This window comes from Agelaius tricolor, unplaced genomic scaffold, assembly GCF_023055355.1.
Source record: "Agelaius tricolor isolate 1412-34295 unplaced genomic scaffold, bAgeTri1.0.p SCAF_13, whole genome shotgun sequence".
NCBI lineage: Eukaryota > Metazoa > Chordata > Aves > Passeriformes > Icteridae > Agelaius > Agelaius tricolor.
In genome coordinates, this window is record NW_027269273.1 from 7,495,747 (window position 1) to 7,520,995 (window position 25,249).

Below are 25,249 nucleotides of genomic sequence, written 5' to 3' on the forward strand. Positions count from 1 at the left end.
ACACAATCATTTTTTTCACTGCAGGTAGCTAAGTACATGTTTACCCTACAACAACTTCAGAAAGCAGATGTCTTCAGAATAGTTTCAGAACAGTGCTGCCATTTGTCTTTTAACATGGCCTGAGATTTTGAAGTATGTTTGGTTAGAAGCTGGATGCTGATCTCTAAATTGAAATATTGCCTCTTTTGAAGGCTGTGGGAGATCACTGTTGTGTGGTGTTGATCTGTATAAGCACCGTGCAGTATATTGGCATCCAGTTTATATTTTTACTCCACAATGTCTTGTTTTCAGCTGATTTAAGGATGTTCTCTTCAGTGGTGTCTAGTGGGCAAAAGCTGACAGCACTGTTTGGGTACTTGGGTAACAGCTTAGTTCTAAGCAAGGCGGATGAGTGTGCTCATCAATCTACTGATAAAGGGCATTAAAAACAGTCAGGCCAGGATGTATGGCTCTTGTAAACTAAATTCAGCCAAAATAGGTCTATGTAGCTGCATCTGGTACCTGTTCTGCTAAGAGATGTGAAATCATGAATTGAAGGAAAAATTGAGGCTGGTTACTACCAATTTAGTATGTGTAAGCAGTCTCACTGGATGCTGTACAGAACCTGCTTACTTGGAGATTGACAGAGACATAAGTAAAATAATTATTATTCCACCTAAATATAAAATGATCCACCTGCGCTGGCAACATTTTTAATACATGCTTTATAAAAAAAATTGATGTGAGTGTGCAGGCTCTGTATCATGTTGCATTACTTATTTTACACCACCTAGTTCACATGCTGCCTTTGGCACCAATAGGTCTCAGCATATATCTTGAGTGTGCAGACTGGTGATGAAAAAAATGCATTGTGTACTTTCATTATGTACCTGTGAAGAAGAATTAAGAAGACACAGAGTACAGAATTCGTTCTTGGGCTTAGGTGGACTTTTGAAAATGAATTTGCTTCTGAGCTCCTGTCAGCAAGAGTAACCATAACTCATTTTCTGTGGCTGTTAATCCTGCTTGTGAGGGGGTAGGGATAGTCATTTTCTTTGTAGTTGAAGGCAGGAACAGCATCATAACAAATAATGACTTTAGGATAAGCCTAAATGGATGAAGTGCAATTGCAGTTGTCCTTCAAAATTAAGAACGGTAGGACAAAAAATTACAGAAAATGTGATCTAAACTAATATTACTTTCAGCTTTTGTGGAGTGCTCTCTAGCCTAGGACCTGTCAAGGCTTGCAAATGGTAAGGCAATGGATTTTGAAACGTCTGTGTTAAGTAGTTATTTATTCACTCTTTTACAGGTGGGAAAATCAGAAATATACAGAAATACAGGATACAAGTGCCCCTTGTATACAGGTAGTAGTAATAGAACAGGGGTTGAACCCCAGAGACCTGGGTTTACTTTTAGACACTGCAGTTCATCACTGAAATAGCACACTGAATATAACATACATTCCCAATCTTTTCAGTAAAGCAGGCTTTTTTCCTACACACTCACAGATTTCATACAGGAGAAAGCCCATCAGAGATTTGGTGATTTTTAAACAGTGTTTCCTCTTTTCATCTTCAGTTATAGCTGGGCAAATGGTGTCAAGTGTAGGTATCAAAAGCCATGGATGGGAACTCCTATGAGTATGTAGAAGGATTCTATTTTGGTAATTCTTTTTGATGAAAGGCATGAGAAGAAGTTGTCTTTGAGAATGTGACAATTGCTGCAGTGCACAAAGTTATTTCCTCCTAGTGGCATCTGTTTTCCAGGAGAGAAAAATGCTGAGATTATGCTACAGCCTGAAGCTCTAGCATGTTGATGAGGTAGAAGGAGTCCAAATAAATTAACTGTTGTCAGACTCTGATTCCAGTGACTGGGATTTTATGTGGTTGGGGAAAAAATGGTCTTACATATTTGGAAAATTGTAGTCTGCTTTGGCAAGAAGGAAAGTGAGCAGATCAGAGCCTGTTTCTCATGTCATTGAAGCGTTTGAGGGCTTGCCTTCTGCTGAGATGGGAGAGAACTTTCTGCAAAATTAAAAGTGTTTGTTACATCTATCTAAAATGTGTAGCCCTGTTCTTGATGTAAGAAGATTTGCATGACTTCAATCTGCTCTTCTGGCCTAGGGAGGTCTGCCTCTAGCAGTTAAAGGAGGTTTTTTTCAGGAATGAACTCTGACAGTTCCTTGAGTTTATGGTGCTGAACTATGTAAATATTGATGTGGGACTTGAGGAAAAAGAGCACTGTGAATTTGCCAGTGCTAACGTCCTTGCCCGGTCTTTCTGCAGCTGTCTCTGATACGACGACTGAAGTGTTGCAAATACTTTGTTACTCCTTAATATTATGGTTGCAAAAAAGGGAGGGGGGATTGTTTGCAGCTGACTGCATCTTGGAAGTTGATAATTATTTGCTTGTCTCCATGCTTCTGTATTTTTATATTCATATCCAGTGTGTCTCTGATGGGCTTATGAGAATGATGGGCAAATCTTACACTAGGATTTGGATACGAAGACGAACTCTGAGTTTGGAATTTCCATTTTTATGGACTTGCACCTTTTCAGTATGGTATGGGAGAATCTAGTGGTGCTTTAAGCACAGGTTCTCCTCACTCTTGCAACAAACTGGGAGAGGAACTGCATGCATCATAGGTCCTTGTGTACAGCATAGGTAGGGCTTTAGGTAGGTGCTGTAAAGCTTTAGTTTGTTTATGTGGAAATGAGGGTGCTGCTCTCTGTAAATCAGGGAGACCAAGGTGATGGAAAATTTCTTTAGCAGAGTGATTTAGTTGGGATAACTGGTAGCTAACAATTCATGCTGCACATTGAGAGGCAGCCATTGAGAAATTTCTCTCTTCTGTAGAAACACACAGCCACTCAGTAGAGATTCGTTTGTGCAGCACTGAGCTGAGTTACAGTACCTGAGATTTCACATGACAAAAGAATCTTGCTGTCAGACTCCCTCTGCTGAGCTGCTGATACAAAGGGCTGTGGGAGGCGAGTAGGAACACCAAAGAGTCTCCAATTGTTCTCAGATAGCTCTTCACAGAAAGGTCTTCCCAGAGCTTGCTGCATAGAAAGCACAACCCACACATCATTGTTACTCATTCGTTCAGTTTAAGAGGCTTGTTTTTCACAGATGTGCTCTTCCTGTTTGGCATTTGTAACTGAGGATTGTTGTTAGTTGTAGAAAAGTGTCATCCAACTATAAACTGAGATTTTCAGCTGATTCATGAGCCCCTTTGTTAACTACAGCATAAAAAGGAATATGGTTGAGTGTGGAATGTAGGTTAAGCTATTTCTACCCCAGTATATTATACTGCACAGGGAGGGTGAAAAAGAAATCTTAATAGTGATGCAAGAATTCCCTCCCCACCTTATATCAAATAGAATTAGTAAAACAATTAGAAGATAGAGTTAATTTCTATATGTTAGCCTTTATTATTCATGTGGAGCCTATATATAGAGATGTGTATGTATATGGATTTTAAAATAATTATCCAAAATTGCTGTCCACAGTAAGTAAAGTAAACAATCAGAATGTTTGAGTAAGGCTTTCATGTCAGAAAATTGGCCAGGCATGCTAAGAAAGGCAGTAAAACTTGGGAGAAGAGGAGAAAATGAATTATCTCAGAATAATGGGACCAGGACCATTCATGTCTGTATAACAGATAATTTGTGGAGCTTGAAAGTTTTTATTTCTACATTAATACTACAGCCTTATAGGATAATCACAGATAAGTAGCTGTTTATTGTTGTTCCAGGGAATAATGATCAGATGTGTGTTATTTCTGCCCAAGTTTTCTTCAATATATACTTTTCATCTCATGTCTAGCTTTAGAAAAAAAAGTCTAGATTAAAAAAATAGTAAAAATGCCTTTTGAAAGTGATTTAAAAATAGCTCTTCATACTGAAGTGCAACTGTGAAAACACTTCTGAATTGGAAAAACAGCTTCCTTTTGGCATATGGATGAAATGTGCTCTCTCCTAGTCACATCTGTATCTGGCTGGGTACTCCATCTCTAGGAATTTACACTCTTCAAAAACAGCATTAGGTGTGAATCTGGGTGCTTGTCAGAAGGCTATCCTTGCTTAGGCTTCCTTAGATCAGTGAGTTTTTAAAAAGTAAGGATATTTTTTAATGCATAAGTATTCTCCTAAAAATTGATAAGCACATAGAAAATGTTAACTATCAAAACAAAAAGGATAAATAACAGCATTTGCCAATACTTTTGCAGCAGAGTGAGAACCCAACACATACCTCTGGAAAGTTGGTGTACTAAATTAAGTGCAAAATAACTCTTCTGAATTATCTAATTGTCTTTTCATTCTTAAGCTTTTGGTTTATTGTTGCAAGTTTTTTTTTAAACCTACAATCAAGGATCTAATTTCTGGTATCTGAGCATTGGCTCATATTGGAGAGAAATACCTTAAGTGGAATCAAATTTATTCACTCTGTAAATTACAGCTGTATTTAACATTGAGTGTTCTGGTATTCCTGGAAGTCTTCCTTTTCAGTGAATTTAGGACTAAAATGCCAGCAAATCAGTTTTAGTGGTGTTGATATGATGTGTGTTCAGTTGGAAAGAATGAGTGGAAGAGGGAAGAGACATCTGGATGGTGTTACTTCTGCAAAGAAAATATATATCCTCCATCATAAGGCAGAATGAAGCACCAGAGTGACTTTTCTGATGCTATGCAAATTGTGGCTGTCCTCAGCACATTCAATTTCTGTTCTGAAACATGATTTTTAAGATCTCTTCACTCCTAGGTCCAGACATTCCACACAAGGTTGCTCCCCTCCAAGATTCTGCAGACGATGTGGCTCAGGCTGAGATTTACAGGGGTGAATCAGCTGGGTGCTGCAATCTGCCTGGCAGCTGCCCCCAGCCAGTGACCTCCTGTCTGTCCTGGGGAAGAAGGGCACTGGCAATGTGCCTTTCCAGTCAGCCCTTCATTACCCAAAGTGAGGTGTAGTTGTTATGCTTCCTTCCCAAATGGCCACAATGTGTATCTGGTCTCATACCAGTGTGTGTAAGGAAATAATCCAGGTGTGCTCTCCTGCCTTCAGCCCACAAACAGAACGGCCGTGGGACTCCTCACCCTCAGATCAAAACATGAGAACTCTCTTTGCATTAGTTTTTCTCACAACGACTTTGCCAAATGTGCAGAGCAACGGGGAGCCCTGAAGCAGCCTGTCTCCTCATTCCTTTCCAAAGCCACCTCCTTAAAGGATCACCTCATAATGGGGACTGATTGCCTGTCTGATCTTGGTGAGCCTCAGTTTCACACTAAACCACACAGATGCCTCAGGGGCCACCACAGAAGCACGGGTGATGAGGGGATATTAGTGTATACCTGCATTCCTGCACAGTGTCTGCTGTGTAGTTAAACACCTTAAATAACCCTTGGAAATTATTCTGGCTGTATTAAAAAGTGGTAGCTTAGCAACTGTGGGGTTTTTTGGTTTTGTGGGTTTTTTTTAAACCAAACAGTAAAGGAAGTGAGTTCTAATCCTCTTGAGGGTGCTGTTTATTAAAATTTCCACCATGGAAATTAGACAGTATCTTCCTCTTTCCCAAAACAATTCTGAACTAATTGCAACAGAAATATTTCTTTTATTGAAATGACAGAAGTGAAGTGACAGAAATAGATATTAGAGACAGTAAACAAAGGGTTTTTTTTTTTCCAGAAAACTGGAAGATACATGAAGTTTGTTAGTGCATCTGTTAAATAATGCCTTTAGGAGGTTAGATAGGAGAGGATACAAACTGTTTACATGCTCTGGATAATGGGTCAAGAACCCATAATGAGAATTAGGGTGCCTTGTAAATGTGTGGCAGCCACAGCATCAAGGTTAAATGGAATTGCCCAATCAGCAGGGTGGTAACAGGGAGTTGATGTTCTTAAACCCATTCTGGACTTTGCTTTCCTGTGGTTGGTAAGGGTTGAATTCCATGGGAAGTGCTCTGGGAGTAGGGGAACTAGATGAGCATGAGTTGGCATTTGGGATTTGACCATCTTAGGTGCCCATCTTAGAAAAAGAAAGTGATACAGTTTGTTGTTGTTTGGTTTTTTTCCCCTCCTGATGAGTATATGTGTTCTCTCTTGCTCTTTTAAATATTAAATATCTTAATATAAAGCACTTCTGCAAGGTGTAGGCTTCTAACTGTCAATGCATTGAAGAACTTATCCTGTCATAGTATCCTTGACTTCAAAAATGCTTCTGGCTTTGGGGGAAGTGCGCAAAAAACTACAAGTAAAGTCTGTGCTTTACTGTGCTGCACCCTGAGATGTTTCCTCTGCAGACAAATTTGTACTTGGCTATGTATCTTGAAATTTGTAATTTCACACCTGAATTGATGATATTGAGTAATTTTCACTATATGTGCAAGGTATTAAGAAATGTATTCTGTTAATGATTACTTTCACATTTGTGACATTGAACCCAATTAGAATTCCTTGTGTGGTTTTTGTATGTTTGAGATGTCACTGATCCTGGAATGGCACAATTTGGTCAGTTAATCACTGGTTTTTATATTTTCCTTCTTTTTTATAGTGTTTTATTGGTGTTCTGTGGGGAGAGATAGGATGGAATTGAGCTGCAGGCTGTGGGATGTGCCTGCAGAACTCCCTGGCAGCACAGGGAAATTTGTCTCCACCTGACTTTGGGGAGGAGGTGCCACATGGCAGAGCCTATGGAGAGGAGCCTGTGGAAGCTGACAGACCCCTGAATAGCAGGTGATCACCCCTACAGGGACATGAGGAAAGTGCTGCTGACATGGCAACGTGTGACAGGCTGGTTAGTGAGACTTCCCATCTAGGAAAATAGTGTGTCTTGAAGAAGTGTATGAAACCAGCTTGTTTCTTTGGATAAGCAATTCAGATTCCCTGCCAGTCTGAGTCCATGTCTCACTTGTTACTGTGCTCCCTATTGCAGATATTATCCATTGAAATTCAGTTTACTAACCATACTATAACTGTTGCTTCCTCACAATGGTTTTGCACCCATTGGAGAATGCTTTAGGGAAGGAAATGCCAAAATAAAAAAGGGGGAGAAAGACCAGTGCTTAGAGGTCCCTCTTGGCCACTTTAATAGAGATAATTGCAATAATCATATTTATAGTAAATATGCTAAAAAGCAGTAGTAGGTTAAAATTATAAAATTGCTATAACTATCTGTTGATAGCTGAGCTGTGTCCAAATGTATAGTAATAAAATTATTATTCTGAAAGCTTCTCTTGTACCTAGGGTGCCCCTTTTCCCTCCACAGCATTCACAATGTGCATCCAATGTCAGTGCAGACAGGTTTTTGGACAGAAGGTAAAGTAAGGGTAGCTGTGGTACTGAAATAGATGTGCAGTTGTAACACAGGACATGGTGGCATGCTCAGCTGGGTAACCATTGCTCCCTGGACAGTGGCAGACCCTGCCCGGCTCTAGATGCCCACACGTGTGCCAGGCCAAGGCACAGAAACTGTGTTTCATTGGGAAGACTTGACAGTCTCTGGGCTGGGAGGTGAGGAAGGGCACCAGAGGGCTCCTGGAGAGTCTCTCCCAGCTCTTGCCAAGTTGTTGAGTTGTGGTGCCACACTTGCATGTGTGTGCCATAAACATACAGGGTGTAAAGCATTGAAGGTTCTGGCAAAATACCTGTGCAGGTCTTGCTGTATGTAATGCTCCAAGGCCGAGACCTCACAGGCAACTCGTGTCTCCAGCTCATCTTCTGCAAGGCTGCAGTTCAGAGAGAAGAAATTCCTGGAGTGTTTCTGCCTTGCAGCACTGCAGATAGAGCAGGAGACTGTGGCATGATGATATGGCAGGGTGCAGTATCCAGGGGAGCTGTGTGAGGGAATACACTTCCCAGCTCCAGTGGAACAGGACAGTCCCTTTTATTGTGTGATCTGGCAAATTACCCACTACAGGTCAAAACAGAGGGTCTGCATTTGCTGGTGCTTAACTCTAAGTGCTTATAGAGATACAAATGTTGCTATGAATACTCCAAAATAGCATTAAAACTCCTTAGTATTTCAAGCCCATATTGCTTAACTAACCCCTTGAAAACCCATGCCCAGGGAAAAATTACTCTAAATCTCCCATGTCCAAATTCCAGATTTGAGTGGAAAGAATTACAAAATTGCATGCAAATGTTTTGGATTAAAATGGATTTTTACAGTGAAGCCTTACAATTATTATAAAGTAACTCCTATAAACTAATCCATTATTTTAAACTAGTTTGCAAACAGAAGTAATGCAATGGCTCTTGCTCCAGAATCAGGAAATGAATCAGAGATGGTTTCTGAAGGGCTTTGCTGTTAAAGCTCAAGGACCATGTTCCATTTTAATTGGGAGGAAGCTGATATTAGGTACCCTCGCTTGAAAAGGCCCACCACTCAGCAGGACAAGGATGCCTGGCTGTGTATTGCTAAGATGGAAAAAGAGAAATCTTTTCTCTCTCCCTTGGCAATGGTTTATGGTGCTTACCTGGAACAGGCTCTTCCCATTTGAACATCTCCATAGCCACACACTAGATGAGAGCACAAGATTAAAGCAGAAATCTTGTTCTTCCATCTCAAGAGACAATCTGCCATCTGCACAGCTTGTTTTCATAATACAAGCATAAGTGGAATTTTGTAAATGCTTTTCATTTCAATAATTAAAAGTTTATGTCGGTGAAGGAAGACATTTTTAATAATTTTGCTTTTAAGGCTGGGAAGGGGAAGAGGGGAATATGCCAGAGACCAAATGGCTGGAATTTTTGTGTGAGTAAAGGAGACAGGAAGGATTTGATGGTTCAGCCTTATCAATGTTACAAAACATGGGGCAGGTGCTTCTAGTAGATGGAAACAGCATTAACTCAGTAATGATCAAGTAATTTTTTAAGGGGACATGAAGTAGTGTAAATGTGACAGGGAACCACAAATGTTCTGCTTGCAAATGTTTGAACTTGAGAGGTTTCTGTAGTTTGAACTTCAGCAGACTGCATTCAACTGCATTACACACAGTTACAGGGCAAAGTGAACTTCATTACTGAAAGGTGTCTTGGCTGTCTGTCTCAGTAATGACGTAGTCAGCCTTGGATTTATCATATAAATACCGCTTAAGAAAACCACGTGCCGTGTAATAAAAATGTTTGATCTAAAACCACACACTGGATTATAAAAGAAAAGGTTTGTGTCCTTGAAGAGGCTGTGAAGAACAGAAAACTTCACAAATTCTTATGTTTAGCATTACTTTTTAATATCCTTGCATTAAAAATGAATGATTACTTTTTAATATTACTTGTAGCCAACTATCCCCTACCGTATAGATAAATTTCGTGTATGATTTTATTATATGCTCAATAATAGTACCTATAAGCTCAGATTTCTTTTGAATATAAATGATTGGAAACAATATCTACCCTAAAGCATCTTTAATGTCATTATAGATGGGTAGGAGTAAATTAAGCGGTATTTAGCCACCAAAGTCTTTAATTTCATTGCATTTGAGTAGGAGTTAGACATTATGAGGTCCAATTAAAAAAGTCACTAATGTTTTTACATCTGAGTAGGAGTAAATTAAACAAAATCACTCCTGAGCTGCTAATATCATTTTAATTGAATGTCATTCAGTTTCTAACTGCTGTTACAACACAGTAGATAATGAGTCAAGCTCAACAAATCTTCTGAGCTCCAGGTACCATGGCTACTAGGGGTGAGGGCAGAGTTTAGGGATGGAGAGGGAAACTGTTGGAAGTTAGGAAGCTGACAGGAATGATAGCAGGCCTGACATCTCTTGGTTGATGAGACCTATGTTCATCTAAAAATATCACCCTAACAAGAGCTAATCTAGCAAGGCTGCAAGCCAGGTCATTATTTCTAGTGTTCAGACATAAAAAAAAAAAAAGGCAAAAAAAGGGCATTTATCCAGAAGATGTGATTTACAGAGTGAATGCTAGAGAGGCTAATGCCATTTATTCACACCTCATGAATAATTCATTGTTTAACGTTAGGCTTGATGATGAGACAATGGTGAAACAATACTAGACAATATATAGATTTACACATGCGAAAATATAAAATCATATCCTCTCACAAGCATTATTTTTTGATCTGTAACAGATAATACTGCATTTTCCTCATACATGGAAATCTTTTCACTTTGGTAAATAGCAGGTTTAAGACAAGCTGTGGCACTTCGTATAGTGACAGTTAAAGAGAATAGAGTGAAAAATACCCTTCATTGTAACTGAAATTACTATAAAACAGTAGATATTTTGCCCTAAAAACAGTTCAAGCTGTTACACAATGCCAGGCTTCCATCTGGAAAAACTGCAGGGTTTTCAACTCACTATTAGTTTGTGAGCATCAGATCAGTTCTGATGTTGCTCAATGTGTACATGCTTCACTGCTCAGAACAAATATTCCTTTAAAGTGTGCCTGTAAGACCAAGAGACCAGGGTTTCCTGACTGAAGCTCAGTCCTTGTTCCAAACTCAAGCTGGGTGTTGGCTTCAGGTATAATCACACACTTGTGTATAGTCACACCCTTCTTTTTGGTCTGTGTGATAGGTGTGGCTGTGGTCTCTGCAGAAAAGAGTGAGGTCAAAGTGCCACTATGGTCTGTGTGTTCACATGTATCTGGTGCTACTTGCTCATGTTCAGAAAGTCCCATCAACTCTCTTGGCTATGTACTCAAAATCATAGAGGGGGAAACTTTTAGTTCTGACTGCTTCTTTCTTTTGTATGAGAAAACTGGAGGAAGATAGCAGATACCGTAGACCTGCCTTTTGTCTTACCTCTCTGCAAGACTGAGGCCCCTTCCAAAGCTGAGATCCATACACCTTGTTCCTCCTCCAAGGGTAGGGAGAAAGGTGAAAGTGCTGCTGGAGAGGGAAAGGCACTGCAGAGCTACAAACTGTCATTTCTCAGGGCCCTGAGGATACCCTGCTATAGAAGAATAGGTTGCATGTAGCCACAGCAGCACCCTTTTCCTCAGGGTTCTGCTGCAACCCCTGTCTCCAGATAACAGAATGTACCAAGGCAGCACAGAGTTGCCACAGGAGAGAGATCTTGTGCCTCTCCAGGATGGACTTTCCTATATTCTCCATCTTAAAGGTCAGTTACTTAGCCCAGGCACTGCTAGGTAGATCTGAGCTATATTCCAACAATGTCCTTTCTGTCATATACCATTCCCTAATTTTTGCAGAGAGCAGCATGGATGTGAGGAGGTAACTGTAGAAAACTGTAACTGTAGAACCTCAGTGGTGGGATAGGAAAGCTACAATTCCTTTTTGGCTGGAAGGACAGATTTCCCAGTGCCAAGGACACTGCCTTCTCAAATATGGTGCTTTGACAAAAAAGACAATTGTCAAATTCTGCTTCTTCCCAGGTGTTTCTCATATTTAATTGTGAGATTCTCATATACTCTCTCAACTCATGCTATGTGTCATTGTGTAGTTCTGCTTTTATTTTCTTGCAATAAATGGATGTCTGACAAGACATTCTGGACAGCTTGAAATTAGTGAGTAAATTAAAGAAACTGTCAGTGGATGTTAGGAGGGAGGCAATCCACTAGACTCTGGTGAACTTCTCAAATAAAAATCTGGAGTTTGTTAGCTGTTAGTTTCAGATAGAGAAAGAGGATGGAAAGTAAAATTGTTCATTAAGTAGGTTTTGCTTTTAGAGCTGATTTTCAAATGAGCAAATATGAGCAGAAATTCCTGCTTGGGATTCAAGTCTGGCTGCTTTTTGCATTCACCTTCCGTGATGTGGAACACCAAAGAGCCCCAGTGCTGAATTTTGGTTCAGTGTTCCCAGCAGGCAAGAGAGTGAGCTCTGTGAATTAAGACTTAAAGCTTTCATACAGGGTGTGTGAAGAAAAGTTTGAGATTGAGCGTGGGCTAAACTCTCTGTGTAGATGTGTTGTTGCAAACATGCTCTGGGACATGCGGAATTATATTGTTACTTGGGGGAACAATGATGAGATGTTTTGACATAGCCTTTTGTCTTTTCTGTGTAGATTGCACTGGAACATGTTGCAGCTTGTTTTAACTAATGTGCTACATAAGTTGGTTGTGTCCTGTGTCTGTGAAATTCCAGTGGTAGCACTGCAAAAATAATTACTAACAAAACTCTTACAGCATTTACTTGGGAAACTCCTAAGGAACTTAATGACTTCTGTCATGTTAAGATAGTTAAATAGGTAGGATTTTACTTATTGAAGGGCAAGGATATAGACTTTGCTTTGGGATACCTGTTTAATGCCCTGCCTGTGCCTAAGTGGCAATTTGTGAAACATTTTACATCTGCACATGAAGTCATTCCACTTGATCTCTGTGTCTGTCAATCACAAAACAACAAAACTTTTTCAAGAGGTCTAAAGACTACTAATTCAGTATTTAAATATTAGACCTGGATCTTATTTCCTGAAAAAAAAAAATCTCCTTGCAGTCTTATATTGCCATTTTTCTCAATCTTCCACTGCACTTCCAACCTCCCAGAGTCCAAGGGGTTTGTGAATTGCACTTAGAAGCACTATGGAATTGGGATGCCTTCCTGAGTAAGCAACGAAAGTCTGTCACCCACAGAAGTATTACTAGGCTAGAAGACATCATGGCTGATACTTCTGCTTGCAAGGAAAGCAGTTTGCTTCAGTAAAGAAAGTTGTCAGTAGAAGATAGTAGAAGTAGTAGAAGATAAAATAATAAATGTGTAGTAGAAGATAAAGTAATAAATGTTTTCAGTTCATTTTTTTTTTCTCCTGGCAATCCTGATTTGAGCACTTGCTCCCTTGAATTTGGTTGGTCAGGCAAAGTTCCTTGGCTATTCAAGTCTACTCTCTCTGGTTTAGCAGTCCTGTTGGAGATTTTTATCTTAAGCTTAAGGAGGTTGGTCAAAACCATCTTTCTTTTCAAATGGACCAATTTAAATCAAAATGGATATGTTTTTCAAAATTTCCTAGTTGTAGATGGGGTCAGGCATGTCTAATGCAAATTTAGATTACTAATGAGTCTGCCTTTGTTGCACATTGTTCTTGTAGTCAAGCCCTTAGTTTCCTATCTCAGAAATATTTATGTCCTTCATAGCTGAAAAGTCAAGTTTTGCTTGGTGTCTGTTCAGAGCCCAGTTACTCCTTCCCCTATGACTGAAACATGTAAGCTATTCTCCACATATAACAAATACCTCTGAAGTCTGTGGGCACAAAATTATGTAGAAGAGCTCTTGAAAATGTATCTGGTCTCAAATGAGGAACTTTATTTTTTTTCTCTAACCACAAGTTATGGAATTAGTTTGATGGTAAGAGTTATGTTTACAGTGTCCTTAGTGCTTGCTTTGAAATATGTCAGTAAATATAAAACTCAAACTACTCATTGTATTAATCACAGGTGAATCTGGTTTGACTGTTTGCAAATGGCAGTACCTTCAGTGCTAGCTGAAGATAGGAATGCTGATCTTGAGAGAGCTATTTGTTCACAAAAATCACAGAACTGGGTATTTATGCCCTCTGCCCAGCCATGGCCTACAGAAAGCTGAAACAATGAGCTACCGGGGGCTCTGTGCTTGAACCACCTCCCCTGTAAACTAATGTGCTGGAGTTGATGAAGTTATACTCTTTGTGATGAAGTTATACTCTTTGTGGGTTTTGCACAGTTCTGACAGGTGACAAAATCATTGCAGGTTGTGATCCATGTCATCTGCTGCAGGCATTCCCTGCATGAGTCTTTCAGAGCACTTCTAGTTGGAGCCACATGAGGCCAGCCTGGGTTTTACCTGGGCTCTCTGGGTCTCTGTGTGCTTTTGAAGTGCTTGGGTTAGAGAGAAACCTGGACCATGAAAGGTCTCTATATAAAGGACTCAGAGCTGGTTCTTTTAAGGAAGAAGAAGGACTGCCCACCTCCTTGCCCCATGCTTGGGCATGGCAGTGCTGCCTGTGACCCATTGTCCTAGCTGAGTCTCAAGGAAGAAGAGATGTGGCTTTGCCTATTCAAGCAGCTAACAGTTCTAGGTGGGACCTTGTCTTTCTTTAGGGGTACTGGGGAGAACATGCACACACCACTTCCATCCTAGATTTGAGCCCAGACAGGCAAATTCTCTGCTTATGCAGCTGAAGAAAGATGCCCTCAGAGTACAATTTATGGCATTTAAGTCAGATGCTTAAAATGAGACAGTCTGTATGCATCCTCTGTCTGTATTTTGTATACTAATCTGAAAACCTGGATGGTAGGAACCTAATGCTTTCGAAGCCTGTGGGCAAGACTGCTAGATATCTGCCTATTCACTGCATGGATACTCACACAGAAATCCTCTGTGTTGTCTTTCATCAGCTCTGCCAGGGAACAACAAGACTGAGAACGTGTGAAGTTTGCTGTTCCTGCATCTCTGTCTTTCCCAGGTATGCAGTCATCAGAACTGCTGCCCAAACAGGATTGTTTTGCTTACCATCTTACAGGATGCAGAAAAGCAAAATTTTGCCTCTAATTAGTTACACAGTGTTTTCCTTAGCAGTTAGGAGTTTTTGATCAGTTTAGAGAGTTTGGTATGACATAGTGCTGACTTTGGTTTGAGTATCTAATTCTGTATAAAAGGAACAGAAGTGTTTTGTGTTTTTGGTGCATTTTAAATGTTGCTTCTTTTTACCCCTTAAGATAAAACTGCAAAATGACCTTTTAAACCTCAACAAAGCAGTGTAAGATATGGAGTAGTGCATTCTGAGTAGAAGTTAAACTAAAATTCTTTAATCAAAGTCCAGAGTGCATGATAGACTTAAATAGCACTCTTTGGAAAGCAAGTCACGAGCTGGACTTTCACATTATTTTAATTACTTGCATAGGAAAGTACATACCTATACTTGTGGTTATTTTCTCTTGGAGCATCTCAACTTTCACAGTCTGTGTACCTGTGTAATAAACATGAATAGATGCTGGCAAAGGGACATCACAGCACAAATACCCTTTTCCTTTTTATGAGGTTTAGAGAGACTCATTCTTGTCTAAACCATTAAAAGCTGAGTTCAGGCAGTCAACAACTTAGAAGAAATGTAGCTGTCAGAATGGGTTTCAAAATATACTCTTCCCATGTACAACACACGAGACTTAACTGTTCTGTCATCCAGGTGCAATTGTGACTGTGGTTCCCTGGTAGAAACCAAGCACAATGCATTGCTTTTAACATCTTGTTCTGAGTATCCTGGGTATGTTTAGAAAATGTTGGTGCCAGCTGGCAGATTGTTGGTGAGGCTGAATACATGAGGCTTCTGCTCTTGCAGTGTCATTGCAGCTCCACAATTCCTTCATCCATTTTTCTGATTTCTGTAATGCAAGAGATTTGCTTTGCATGCACCTTCACCTGACTTTGCCAGGAGTGCTTTTCTGTATCAAACCTCACCTTTGCTGCAATTTTTTATTGCAGGATTAAAAAAAATTCACATTAAATCAAAATCATGCAACTAGTTTCTTTTTTTTCCCCCTCACTAATTGCTTTTACGTTAGTCTCACTAATCCATAAGTGCCAGTAGTCTCTGAGATACTGGATCTCATTTAATTTCCAAAGAAGCAGAAGAGAGCTAAAACAAGAAAATGTCACAGCATAAACAGACAACAGAAGGGAAGAAAAAACTAGATAAAACAGTTTCTTATCCTCCTACTTTACATTCATTCACTCAGCCATATCACATGTAACATCAGAGCATTCTCATCTTTTGAAACTTACTTATCACTCAAGAAGAGTGACAAGTTGATCTCCCTTCATGTACATAATTGTGCAAACGTCACAGAGCCTGAGGAGAGAGGACTCTCCTCCTGCCCAGTAACCATTACAGCTTTAAAGGTTAGTAGAGGCAGTCAACATTATTTCAACATTTTTCCCCAGAACTGAGAGTATAAATCAAAGACGGTTTGTTTGGTTTTTTACTTTGGGTTTGTTTTTGTTTTAAGGGTGATTTTTAGAACAGTATTGGTTAAAAAAATACAGAATAAAAGCCTTGAAACTATGGAAATATTTCCCTGGATTTTTTTTTTAAGTTAAGTTTTTAGTCCAAGTGACTTTTCATTTAGGAATTTAAATTGATTTTTTAAAAAATCAAAGTGAAATGTTTAAAAAATCTTGAAGGGTTTTGATTGACTTAATCAGTGTTGTATCTGGATCTCCATTTGTGGAAAGTTTCATCTTTTTATTCCGATTCCATTATTTTCTAAAAATAGAGGGCATATTGAAGAAACTTGAGTATTATAATTTGAGCCATTGAGAGGAAGAGTTAATACTCTGACTTGAAATTATAGTACCCCATTTACTTGAACAGGTAGCAAAAAAATTAAGATTTTGCACAAGTTCTGTCTAGTTCATACGTGTACTTGGTTAAAAAAATCTTAGGTTATTTATATAGGGAATTTTAATGAGAAAACAATCAGAAGATAATTTCCTTGTTTAGTCACAAGCCCCTTTCAGCCAGTGCTATCTCAAAATTTTTATATTTTTGAGAGGTTCTTCCATTAACTTCCCAGGTTTGCTGATTTGGATTTACTCTTAAGAAGTGAGATAACTTTTATTGTTTCCTATTGGCTTAGTTAAACACGAATCCATTTTATCCATCCCAATCATAGTTAGCCTAACCCCAAAGTTATGTGATAGCCTAGGTTAAAAAAAATGTAGCTAAGGATCACTATTTTGAAGTATCATATTTATTTAACTTTGACAAATGCACTAGAATTTCTGATTTCAATCCTTGACTTTTATAAATCAATATTAGTAGCAATATTTTTACAGTTAAAAAAAGTGCTGTTTGAAACAAAAATATTCTATTCAAAAGCAAATGTGATGTAAAAAATGTAAGATATCTGTTTTGGAAATTAAGTATTGCAAATTTCATGACTGAATTTGTTTTCATTCAAAAAATATGTCAAGATTTTGGCATTTTGCTTTTATTTGAGACAGAAACTGTTTTAAAATCTTATATTATCACAAAATGGAGAAAACATTTTATTCTAGGTAGAAATTATAAAGGTAGTGAGGATAGCTCTGTGATTTATCCTTCCCAGAGGCATTGACTTAGTGGATGAGTCTAAGAGTGAAAACTTAAGAAATATTAGAAACAACCAACACAGACAGTTCTTTATCTGGACATTCATCTCTGAACAACTGTGTAGTGGAGAAGCTCTTTGGCTCACACCTGCTTGAGGCTTACCACTTAGCCACTGTTGCTCTTCATGTTTTCTAAGCTATTTTTCCAAATAATTTTTGCATAGAAAAGTATTCTGTTGCCTGAAATGATCACATGAGCCTGAGAGAAATGGCAAAATCAGCCCCTGCTCAAAATTTCTGAAGTGAAAGTGAGCACAGTTGCTGATTAAAGCCAAAGGTAAATTCCAGAGTATGAGAAGAAGTGTAACTCCTAGTATAATTTTGAAGGTAGTTGTCTGAGTGGATCTATAGATTGGGGAGGTTTTGCCTGCTGTGGATATACATTCATTGTAGCAGAAAATTATTTTGTAGTCCAATTGTTAACACAATACAAAACTGCTTGAAGAATCATAACTCTGAGGAGAATTGCTGAGCACATACATGAGGGCAGATCCTTCTGTTCACAAGCCTTTGTTCTCATGGGGAGAAGCCAGCTGTAGTGTAGTGCTAATGACTAGCTCACTTTTCTCATATCAATATAAATAATACCCATGAGAAGTACTCTGCCTTTTCATTTCTTTTGATGATTTGCTACATGGTGGGTAGCAATGCCAACCCTCTTTCCTCCAGGCCCCAAATGGATGGTCCCCACACAGCTCTGTAATATAAGAGTCTGTCATGGACAGGATTAGGCCATCTCTGGCAAGGAGAGACTTTTGTTTATCTTCACCAGCAAGAAGATGTTTGAAAGCCCCTCAGCCTACAGGCTGTCATACTGACAGTCAACCTCATCCTCATCTTGCTACCCTGACTGGAGGGTTGGGCTTCTGGTCATCCTACAGCAGCTGTAAAACAGCAGATGAACATGGGATGGACATCTTTATTGCTACAGGATAAAAGACTGCTCCTATAAAAACTGAATATTTACCTTATACCTGGGAGCTATTCGAGGCATTAAGCCCTTCACAGGAACATTGCAAATCCAGCCAGCTAGTTAATATTGCTAATATTTTTGAGCAGGTCTGCTGAAAATGGTGATTATTTGTACAGTAAATGAATAACTGAGAGGCTTGCTGTTTTAAGTTTAGAGCATATTTTATGGTGTAATGGTTTCTGACAAGCAGTGTGAAAAAATGCTAAATTGAAAAAGGCAATAATATATGGAAGCTCACAAATGTGAGTGTCAGTGGCAGCAATTTGTTCTTTCTTGTTTGCTACCCAGCCACCTCTCATTATGTTATTCTTCATGTCCTAAAGTCGACCAATTCCAGGAACAAATCAATACCAGGGAAATCCTTTTGTCTTCTTCTAAGGCATAACATGTAAAGAAAGCTCAGTCAATATGTCTTTTAATAACATCTAATGGAAATGCCTGGATTTCCCTTCATGTTCTATAATTAATTGAGCTCCTTGCCACCCACAATGTATAGTTGTTCCCCTCTATATTCTCTTTTGGCCTAATTGTCATTTGTTTTTCTGTTCGATTTGTCTTCAGCTTTTTTTCTTTTTTTTTCTTTTTTTTTAAATGGTGTTGGATGTGCTTTGTGCTTAGTTTTATCTTCCTGTGCTTTTGCTTCTAAATGTCAGCATAATTTTTCTGCCTTATAATATCGGAGAAGTTATAACCATCAATCAGTCCAATAGAAGAGCAGAAAAGATTAGATACCATTTATCTGTATTGGTTGCCCATTGTAATGACCCAGTGGACAACATGAACAGATAATCTGTTGCTTTGATGGAAACTAATTATTCTTAAGAGTGACAGCGTCGAAATAGCTTTTGTGACATTGTTTTTAAAAATGATGACTACCCAGTCATTGCTAGTGTAAGACTGCAATTTCTGTGCTGTTTTCCCTATATAAGCAGCAGGAAACTTAGATGGTTTTTTCTTTTTTTTTTTTTTTAAAGGAAAGAACCCTATTTGCAGAGACAAAAATATCTGACATTCCATGTAAAATGCCTATTAAATTTAATACAGAAAACACTGCTCTAGCTGCTGAAAAGTAAAAATGCACTGCCATCTTATTTCTGTTGCATGTAGTTGATCTTGTTGTTCTGTGAATATGAAGCCTTTTTTATTTTGACAGCTAATGGTTCTGCTAGTGTACTGTGCTGGCATTTCACCTCTTGAAAAGAAAGTTTCCTGAAGCTAAAAATATATGTCTAATTGAATGATGGAATTAAAAACAAGTGATACAGTTAAAAATAGCTGTTTCCATCCTTTCCAGGCACATGTAAATCACACAACTTTTACTCTGTGTCAGTTAAAGGACTGGGGGGCAAAAAGGCAAAAAAGCAAAAACTTTCAAGAACTTCCTTAAAACTTGCCTGTATGAGGACTTGGTAGATGGCAGGATTCTTCAGTGTGTCCTGAAATTCAGTACATGCAAGCCATTGTTGTCTAGGGAAGCATAAGGAAAGAGTCTGGGGCGTGGGGTCTCCTCACTGGGACAGAGTCTGTGACCTCAAATCCTTATTCAGTTACAGGGCTGTTGTGCCACGTCCTGGCTGGGCAGTGCTTGCATGGCAGGGGCCACTTGCCTTGGCCAGACAGGAGCTGCCTGAGTCTCCTACAGCTGCTGCTGAGCTTGTGAAACTGCTGGTCCTTGGGGCCAAGTGGGCAGGGGAGGTGCTGTTTGGGAGGTTTGCACTTTGGGTGTGAGCTGGGCAGCCACAGGGCTGGTGCTGTGCCCACTTCCAGAAGTGTGCAATGGGAAGCTGGAAGTGTTTTTTATCTCTGCTGTCTGGCAAATTATTGACATGACTGAGAGGAAGTAGAGCAATATTCCTGTCTTCCTAAAGAAATGGAGGAGTATACTAAGTCAAGAAAGTTCAACTGACTCCTCCTGGGTAGATGAGTACTTTGTCAGTACTGTCATTTTATTTCTCTGCTCTGTGGGATGTCTGGACACACTACCTGGCCTGGTCAAAATGTCACCTTGGCCATTTGGTCAGCTCTGATGTGACTTAATCTCACGTGGGCTGTTGTAAATCAAGATGTCAGATCCACTATCCTGCAAGCCCATGCAGCTGGGATCAGGGAGCTTGGACCTCTGCCCAGCACTAAGTGCAGGTCACCACAAAAGGTCTGTGCTCTTCTGTGGTCTTGGCTAGTCCAACCACCATTTGAAATGGCTGAAGAAATTTGAAGGCTTTGAGGCAATATCAAGCATTGATTGCTGCGCCCTCCTCCACACTGTTTTCTTGGAGGGATGGGAAAAGGAAGCTCAGAGGTCAGAAGAACTGGCTGATTAATTTGAACAATAAAAACTGATGCATACTGTGAATGACAGTACTAGACTAGATTTGTTTTCATGGGCCCTAATGAAAATTTCTTACTTATATGGTTGTTTGGAGTTGGGAGCAAGTAGTAAGTATAAAGTCTAGACTGCTAATGAACAAATAACCTAAAATAACTTAAATGCATAAAATATAGCAGAGTACCTATGAATCCTTCTGAAGTATCTGAAAATTAAATTGTGATGATATTTCAGGATGAAAAGAGTCAATGGTAAAGAAAATTTCAAGTGGTTCTGCAGTGAACACAGCACATTTAAAATACGTATTTTAGGCAGCAGACTTAGTTCAGTGTGGCTTCTGCAGACAGTTCTCTGCTGTTCAGTCCAGTCCACCTTTTCTTCCACAAGTGTCTCTTCCCTCTGCAAAAGCAATATAAACCTATGGACTAAAGAATTTTGCTTATTGCTAGAAACTGGTTCTGCATGAATTCTCAGCAAGGTTTGCTTTAATCCTGTGTATATTTTGTTAGAAATACACTCAGTAGAGACATCTCTACACACATCTCAAGTGTGCTTTTGTGTGTGAGTATGCATTTTTAAAAAATTCTCGTAGAAATTCCACCGTCTCTTCTTATGCTTTTCTTATTCTTAAGTTGCTCTGGAGGTAGAGCCTGTGTTATCAGCCCTTTTTAAAATACACAAAGCAATCTGTCATCTTCTACACGGCATTTCAGATCTTTCCAAAGTGTCTATCTTAGCATCACTGAAAGGAAAAAACCCTGATGTTAAGAACTGCCAAGTTAATGGTTAATCAGTGGTGTCTGGTCCCCATCCATGGGACATCTTGTAGAACAATCAAGCCTTGCTCTGTCATAGTCCCAAGCAGTGATTGCCTCTGCATCCTATGAGACATGAGGCACTAGGGATGAAGATGGAACACCTCAGTAGCTAATTAAACAAGGCAACTACAACTAAAGTACATGCCTGAATAAATAGGCTGGAGTACAGAATCTGTCAAGCTGATCTGTCTTTAAGTGCTTTGCACCCTTCACTGTACCTGGTTGAACATTAACATCCCAGATTTGCTGATTTTCACCAATATCCTGCCACATGCAGAGAACTGGCTGAAAGGAAGCTGGTATTTTTTGTAAAGTAGCTCCTTGAAGCATTATCCGAAAAAAGACATCAATCTTCACTGTTGTAAAGAAAGAGCACAAGATGTTTTAAACATTTTGAAGGCAAAATGCACTGTCTGTACTTTCCTATTTCTATTTCTCTTCTACTACTTCCTTGCTCACTGGGGATGTATATTTTTATGAGAATTCAGAGAAGGAGTATCATAAAGAAAGTGAAGGAACAATGACAAAGCAAGTGCTCTGCTCTTCCCTGCCTGTTCACAGATTTTCTAACCTTGTCTATAGCTGAGCCTTCTAAAATTATCTGTGCATTTCAAGGGTCACCAGGACTTCTTTCCAATGAGTCAATGAAGAGAATCATGCAAAATAAAAGCAGGAATAAATACAGGAGGAAAGCTTTTCCTCAAAGCATTTTATCTTCTTCTCCTGATCCTCTCTGTATCAAAAAAAAAAACCACATATGCAAAATATAAAGGAAATAACCAAAATATTTGTTGGAAATATACATTAAAAAAGGATGGGGAGAGTTGATACAGTTGAAACAATACAGATGTAGAAGCAGGAATGTGAGGAAAAACAGCACCAAGAAGCTACTGCTACTGAGGTTGTGAATAACAATCTTCTCTGAGTGAGGACAGCAGAGATCACAGAGTGGTATTCCAAAAATCTGTGGAAAAGTCTGTGCTGTAACAGAAAGATGTCAGTGTAGAGAAAAAAATATTTAGCAAATTTGGCAATAGTTACTGAAATAGAGCTGCAAATGAAATTTTCCCTTCTCTAGAAAAGGTTGCACCTTTAGAATAAATTATCTCCTTAAATGTATGCTTTGACCCTGGACAAGGAACTGTGCAAAGAAACTGGAATATACAATACTGGGGCTCAAGACTCTTAGATGATTTTGATAGGAAGATCAATTCTTGTTCAGAGTTAGGAGTCCTCAGAGTTACTGGAAATTTTGGAAGGTTTGGGATGAGCATGGGCAGACTTTGTTGAGAATTAGTATTGACTGTGCCAGTGAAAGTGGAGGAATGGTTTTGAGTGGAAGATTTTGAGCACCTATTGTGAATTTTAAGGGATAAAAACAGTTAGGATAAAACTTGTGCAAATTGCTGGGGATAGTACAGGTAGCTGTCACAAGGAACTGTTTGATGTGGTTGAGGAATGGAACAAATATGGCAGGACAGAAGTATAAAAATTCTAACTGTGCACACTTTTGTACCAGTGTTCCCAGGAAATACCAGCAGTCTGGACAGATAAAAGTTCTGAAAGTTTGTGAGTGAGACTGGGAACCAGATTCTGTCTTCAAAAGGGGTTTAGGCCACAGAAGGATCTGTGTTATCGGAGCTGAAATCAGGATGCCATACGTAGAGTGCACAGCTAGTCCTTGAGCAGGGGCTGGGCTCCAAGCCTTGCTCCAAGTATTGTACTATAGCTCAGATGTGTACTTTTCTCTGGTCCCTTTTGTAAAGCAGCTTAAATAGGAAAGCTGGGAATTGCCTTTTCTGCTGAGGAGGTGGGATGATAGAGGCTTCTCAGGTGCAGCTGAACACATTTCAACCATTTGGCAATTGCAATCATAGACATGCACGTTATTACATCAAAATCACCAAATGCACCTCAGTGCTGAGGAGGAGTGTACAGAAGGAATAGTCTCTACATTGTTTCTGCTGAAAGACTCTGAGCAAGTCATTCTCTGGGCACTTTGACAAGATCTCCGTTCTATAATGATGGAAGTTCCTGGATGTTTCTGCCCCCAAGAAATTACTTTGGATTTGTTTAAATGTCTTAGTCCTTAAATGTCTATTTCTATTTATTTTTTTTTTCAAAGCGAAGATATTTCTAAAGCTCCATTTGAGACCTTATATAGAAAATGGTAGGAAAATGGAAAGCTAAATTTTACTTAACCGTGGGCCAAGGAAGTGTACTATAAAATTACTGACATAGGCTGAAGTCTGGAAGTGCAGATGTATCCTTGCAATAACTTTCATTTTAATTGTCTGTTTCTGTTAAATCAAAGAAAAAAATGCAAATTGCCGTGAAATCAGAGTTAATTTATATTCTGTGTAGCTGAACTGTTTTATGAATGTTTTCCCCTACAAAAAAATGTCTTTTGAGATATAGAAAATATTCACAGCCGTTTTCAGATACATGGAGATATTCCCACTTTCAGTACAGTAATTCAAAATGGAAAAAGTTCTAAATGAATCTGAAGCTAAAATAAAAGCATCTGGGATTTGATTTACCCCAGTAATTCCCCTTCTCCTCTCTTTTTTCACTATTGGGAAGAGGGGAGGGGAGAGGAGGGGAGAGGAGAATCCCAGAAGCAGAAAACCAAAACATCAAAACTTTTTTAAAATTTAATTTGTTTCAAATCTTCTTTTGTACCTGTGCTAGATTCCTAAAATTAAAAATACTCACAAAGTAAGTGGAAAAGGTTTTACTCCTACTGACATTTGAACTTTGCTACTTGTTTCTTCCAAAACAAACCTGGCAGAAGACTGAGCCAGACCATCTCTCTTCAGGAAAAAACACTTTTCAAATCAGTTGACGTATCAGCTGTGGTTTCAAAGGCAGTAAGGTGCTTAATCCCCCTCCATCTCCTGGCAGGTGTGAAGATTTACCTAATCATTCTGCATTACTGTAAATAACTGGCCAAACCATGATTAATAGAGAATTTGTCCCTAAGGCTTAATCTTAAAGCAGTTGCAATGCAAGTGCTATAAGAAAAAGTGATGTCCCAGTTGTACACTGGAGCTCAGTTTTGGTCTGAATACTGAATGTGCAGAGTTTGGCTAATAGCAGTCAAAGTTTTCTCGTTATGTGGATACTCACTGAAACACCTAAAGTAACCCTGGACTGATAAAATTAGAAGTGGAATCAGCAGAATGCTGCAAGACAATATTTCATTTCCTGAAAATGTTTTTCTAGCTAATAAACATCTGCCAGAAAGGACTCCGTGGGGGCAAGAGCATCTAAAAATATGGAAAATTTAAAGAAGTATTCTTCCACATTGCTAATGACTTGGTCAACTGAGAGTGTGAAACACAGCTCATTTTAGTTTGTTGTTAGGCAAAACATGCTTGATTCCTAAGTACAGAAAATATGAGCTTTTGATATCACTAGTTAGTCTAATTGACTCATCTGAGTCCTGTTTGAGCTCTATGATTCATCATTTTTCAAATTAGTAGGGACATAGGTAGGATAATATGTGGGTATAATCAGTGAAACATTTACAATGCTTTCCACTGTAATGGATTATCCTGTCATTTACAGTATCTCTTTTTTTCTGCTATTATCAGGGCTTCATATCCCAATTAAAAGCTTCATTAATTCATTCTTGAGGAAGCTGCCCCTCTGCATGACTGCTGACAGCTGAAGGAAGTGTGTCAGCTTGTTGTGCAGAGCATTATTTGCTTGAAGATGGCAGCTCACTTTAGCACAGACATCCTCCTGCTATACAGGAGATACTCAAGTGTCAAACGTTTTCAGGCCATCCATCTTCTTTGGCCATTCCACCCACCCATGCTCGAGCCACGTCCACCAGTGCTGCTGCCCCTCTCTGCCTTCCCTTTGTCATCATGTCATTGTCAGTTGTTCAGTTTATTCAGTGATTAATCATCATTTGGAAGCTTCTGCTGGGAGTAAACAGAAAAGGGGGTATTCCTGCAGGTGGTTTCTCTCTGATTAGTTAAAGCTACAATGGCTGGCTGCTGAGCCTTTGTTTCGGCTTCTTCTGAAGATTGCATGGGGTTTTTCCTTACCAGAATCTAACTGGGCTAGTAACTGTGGGGCTGCCTTGGGT

The 25,249-nt window shown here is 39.2% G+C and overlaps 1 protein-coding gene across 1 annotated transcript in view; it reads right to left on the bottom strand.

Annotated features, from left to right (window-relative positions):
* The window catches only part of NRBF2 (nuclear receptor binding factor 2), an 88,100-nt gene that overhangs the window by 24,620 nt on the left and 38,231 nt on the right, over positions 1-25,249 (bottom strand). The window contains exon 3 of the mRNA XM_071438614.1: positions 2,897-3,044. Coding sequence (XP_071294715.1) covers positions 2,897-3,044 — 148 coding nt within the window. The remainder of the gene's footprint in view (positions 1-2,896; positions 3,045-25,249) is intronic.